General features: G+C 42.5%; 1 protein-coding gene across 3 annotated transcripts in view; it reads right to left on the reverse strand.

The window, feature by feature from the left end:
- The window catches only part of Ipo8 (importin 8), a 64,227-nt gene that overhangs the window by 15,660 nt on the left and 44,359 nt on the right, over nt 1-4,208 (reverse strand). For all 3 annotated transcript variants that reach the window (XM_005364624.2, XM_005364623.3, XM_026787907.1), the window contains exons 17-18: nt 2,238-2,304; nt 487-612 (exon numbers count right to left, since the gene is read on the reverse strand). In XM_005364624.2, the coding sequence (XP_005364681.1) occupies nt 487-612; nt 2,238-2,304 (193 nt within the window). The remainder of the gene's footprint in view (nt 1-486; nt 613-2,237; nt 2,305-4,208) is intronic.

The following is a 4,208-nucleotide window of genomic DNA, read 5'->3' on the forward strand; positions in this document are numbered from 1 at the left end:
TCTCCTTAGCATTGCTGCAGCACCGAGACACCGTGTCTCCTTAGCACTGCTGCAGCACCCAGACACCGTGTCTCCCTCAGCACTGCTGCAGCACTCAGGTTCCCACTAGAGCATTGCTGCAGCACCCAGACACCGTGTCTCCCTCTCAGCAGCACAACCCAACACACTGCCAAGGTTCTCAGTGGTTGCCTTTAGTTCACCCTTGCCAACCCTGCTCCCACAAGAATGAAAACTAGAGAAGGGCTCAGCTGTTCACTGCCGGATGGCTGGGCTGAGAGCAGTGCTTAGAACATAACTAAGTGCACAGAACATGAACACACGCTCTTGCTGCAAACGAACATAAGAAACGAGACATACAAACCCACCTCCTCTGCCTGTCTAAGGCTGGAACACTGCTATAAGCACCCCACGTCTGATTAGTACTAATCACCAATTGCTAAGGGAAGCATGTCTAGAAAGAAGAACTGTAGTGTGATCATTATGTACCTGTAAAGTACTCGAAGGAATCCTGCTGGAAAACTTCATATAAAATGCCCAGGAGCTGCCACATCTGCGGGGAGATGGCATGGCAGGTTAAACTGTATGCCAGGGAGAGGATTTCCTCATAGAATTCTAGAAGGGAAAAACCTCTCGTTAGAATGGGAGGAAACAGAGAGATCAAAGGGACCACACAGAGGACTGCAAACATTGCTCGCATGAGCCACAAGCTTCCTGAACAGCTTCCTCGGGAGCATAAACGAGGCTGCCTTCAACTCTAACATCAGTCCTCTAGTCAGCAATGCGAAGCGACAATCTGCTCATAGTGCTGGAATTTCTATTTTATAGTGGCTGTAGTCCCAGCACTCCGGAGGCAGAGGCAGAGGCAGAGGCAGGCAAATCCCTAAGCTCAAGGCCAGCCTGGTTTACATAGCAAGTTCCAGGCAAAGCCAAGACAACATAGTGAAATCCTGTGGAGAAGAAAAAGTCAAATTTCAGCCTGGCATAGTAGCACACATCTTTAATCCCAGCACTCAGGAGGCAGAGGCAGATGGATGTCTGGAGGCCCAGCCTGGGCTACAAAGAAGAGTTCCAGGACAGCCAGAGCTATACAGTGAGACCCTGTCTCAAAAAAACAAAAACAGAAAACCAGTAACAAGAAAATCAAATTTCTATTTTATAGCACAAAATAGAATTTCTATCGATAAATTCATATTGCAAATATATAGGATAACTGTATTAGCATACCTCTATCATGTAGATTTAAAATGTATAAGCTATTAGTAATTTTTTGGAGACCTTAATGATGCAGAGATAATATACATTACTATCTCGCTTATAGTTTTACTAATAACTATGAAAGAGCATTTTCTTCAAGTTATAGAACTTGCAGTTTGAGCAGTATTCTTTACTGACCTCAGAACACTTTATACCCACTATAAGAGGCCCAAAGAAATGCTATGTTTTCACACGCACTATCATGATCTCGGTCAAAAGAAAACTGTATCTAAATATTTCATCAGAAAATGCACGGCTCTTACTTCCAGGCAGAGATATCTAACTTCTAAACTCTGCTTTTTCTAGTACGTACCTTGGAAGCTCACAGTTTTTCTGTTAATGTATATTCCTGGTGAAACACTTGTCTAATCTTGAGCACTTTTCAAATCCCAGATAAACTTCATCCCAGTCTCCCCCCCCTCTCTGTCTCTGTCTCTGTCTCTGTCTCTCTCTCTCTCTCTCTCTCTCCCTCTCTCCTTCCCCCACTTCTTTCTTTCTCCCTCTGCCCCTCCACACTAGGTCTCAGGTAGCCCAGGCTGGCCTCAAACTCACTGTGTAGCCAACTTCCAATCTTCCTTCCTCTCTCTCCTCAGAAGTACTGAGAACTCAGGCAAGTCGCACCCACACTGGGGTCTGTTGGTGCAGGGAACAAACCCAGGGCTTCCTACCTGCCAGGCAAGCCCTCCACCAACTGAACTGCATCCCCAGCACCAGCCCAGTTCTGCTGAAAATGTAGACACTACATTCACCATCCTTTAAATTTCCTAGAAACAAAAATTCTTCTCTGGACACATTAGGAGTTCCCCACTGAATGAGAACATACCTAGCTAATATCAAAAAGCTGAGCCTCAAGTTTAAAGAACGCAACTTCCACTCTCTCAAAACTGTCTGCCTAAGTTTAAAGAGCTAAAAGAATGTACTTTTGAGTTCATCAAATTGAAAAACAAATCTCAGTTTACCTTTTCTCTGACCTCTGAACTTACCAATGACATGCTTCTGTAAAACAAGATCGATGATTCTCAGGCAAATGTTCTCCAACTGCTGTGTGATCTAAAGACAAGTTTTAAAGAATCTAAAATTTACTGCGGTCATTCTAAGGTTATTGTGTAAATTAATATCATATTAATAAAATATCCACAGATATTTGAGAGAAGTTACAATCTTCATGTAAAAATTAAATACGTAAAAATACAAGAGAATTCTGAAAGCAGACCAGTGATAGGAATGAAAGTTAAATCCATGGAAAATTAGAATTAGATACTTCCCTACCTCATATTCTAAAGCAAATGATTCCTAATGGATCAAAGATTTCTATGTAAAAAACTTTTCCCTCACACATGACGACTGTGACACTACACGGCTGTGTCAGAAGTGAGGGGCAGGAGGACAGGCGCTCTGATCTCAGGATTGCACACTCACATGCCTGACAGTTTGGCAGTGGGGGGTAGCCTTGAACTCACAGAGATTCATTTGCCTCTGTCTCCCGAATGCTGGGATTAAAGGTGTGTGCCGCCATGGCCTGGCCTCTATGGCTAACTAGTGGCTAGGTCTGCACTCTGAGCTTCAAGCAAGCTTTATTCGTTAGATCACAAACACCACACATCTCCTCGAGGAAGTCACCACAGACACTTCTCACTCCAGTGACAGGACATGGATAAAGCCATTCAGCACAGCAATATCTGTGACAATAACAACCAAATATCCATTTAACAGAGAACGTCAGTGTCTATTCGTGACGGGCTGGCTGTGTGAATGTGACACGCATACAAGAGAATACTATTAAAACTATATGCTTACTGACTGATAGGGAAGAATCACCAGATACAATGAGTGGAACATGTCAGTTAAAACTACTGTATAATATGTTGCTATGCAGCTCCACCTCCTGAGCAGAACAACTCCCACCTTCATCAGCAGCGGTGTCTACCAGTCAAGAGTCCACCAGGAGTGGTCCTGCCAACTACCAACGTTCCTCAGAGGAGGGTAAGGGGCAATCATTGGACCCAAACTTGAGAATCCTTCCCGTCTTTGCTTCCAGAGACTAGCTGCTGTATCAGATAAGACCCCTAAGGCAGGGTCTTACTCTATCTCCAGTTGTTCCTGGAACTCACTCTGTAGAAAAGACTGGCCTTGAACTCACAGAAATTTGCCTGCCTCTGCCTCCCAAGTGCTAGGATAAAAGGTGAACGACACTATTCTTGTATGATACTATTTTGTATTTTTTAAGTGAATAAAAGTTAAAATCAGTGGTGAGATATACTTTCATGTAAATTTATAATTCAACCTTAGAACATAGTCTAATACTCAATTTTAATTTCATTTTGGGTATTTTATTTAATTGAAATAATTTAAAGATACAGTTTGATAATTTGATAAATGCTAAACTATTATTTTGAAGTTCAAATGATCCAAAATCTGGACTCTACCAATATCCTTAAAACATCAGATAAAAATGAACCTGTCTGAGTACCCATTCTGGATTTCCAGTTTTGCCCTTTCTAACCAACCATAGGTGTGTTCTTCTTTGAGAGAGGTCTGGCTTCCAGAGTTCACCTTCATTACATGGAAGTTCAAAGTTAATGAATGGGAAAGGGGAGAGGTCTCAGCAGTCAAGAGTGTGTGAGAGCTCCAGTTCAGCTCACAGCACAGAGTAACTCCAGTTCCTGGGGATTTGATACACCTATGTGCACATACCCACATGTAGACACACACACACACATATATATAAGATATACACATACCCACATGTACACACACACACATATAACTAAGATATACGCATACCCACGTGTACACACACGCACACATATATAACTAAGATATACGCATACCCACGTGTACACACACACATATATAAGATATACGCATAGCCCCGTGTAGACACATGCACACATATATAAGATATACACATACCCACGTGTACACACACACACACATAACTAAGATATACACAT

Source organism: Microtus ochrogaster (assembly GCF_000317375.1).
Source record: "Microtus ochrogaster isolate Prairie Vole_2 chromosome 14 unlocalized genomic scaffold, MicOch1.0 chr14_random_2, whole genome shotgun sequence".
In the NCBI taxonomy this organism is placed as follows: Eukaryota; Metazoa; Chordata; class Mammalia; order Rodentia; family Cricetidae; genus Microtus; species Microtus ochrogaster.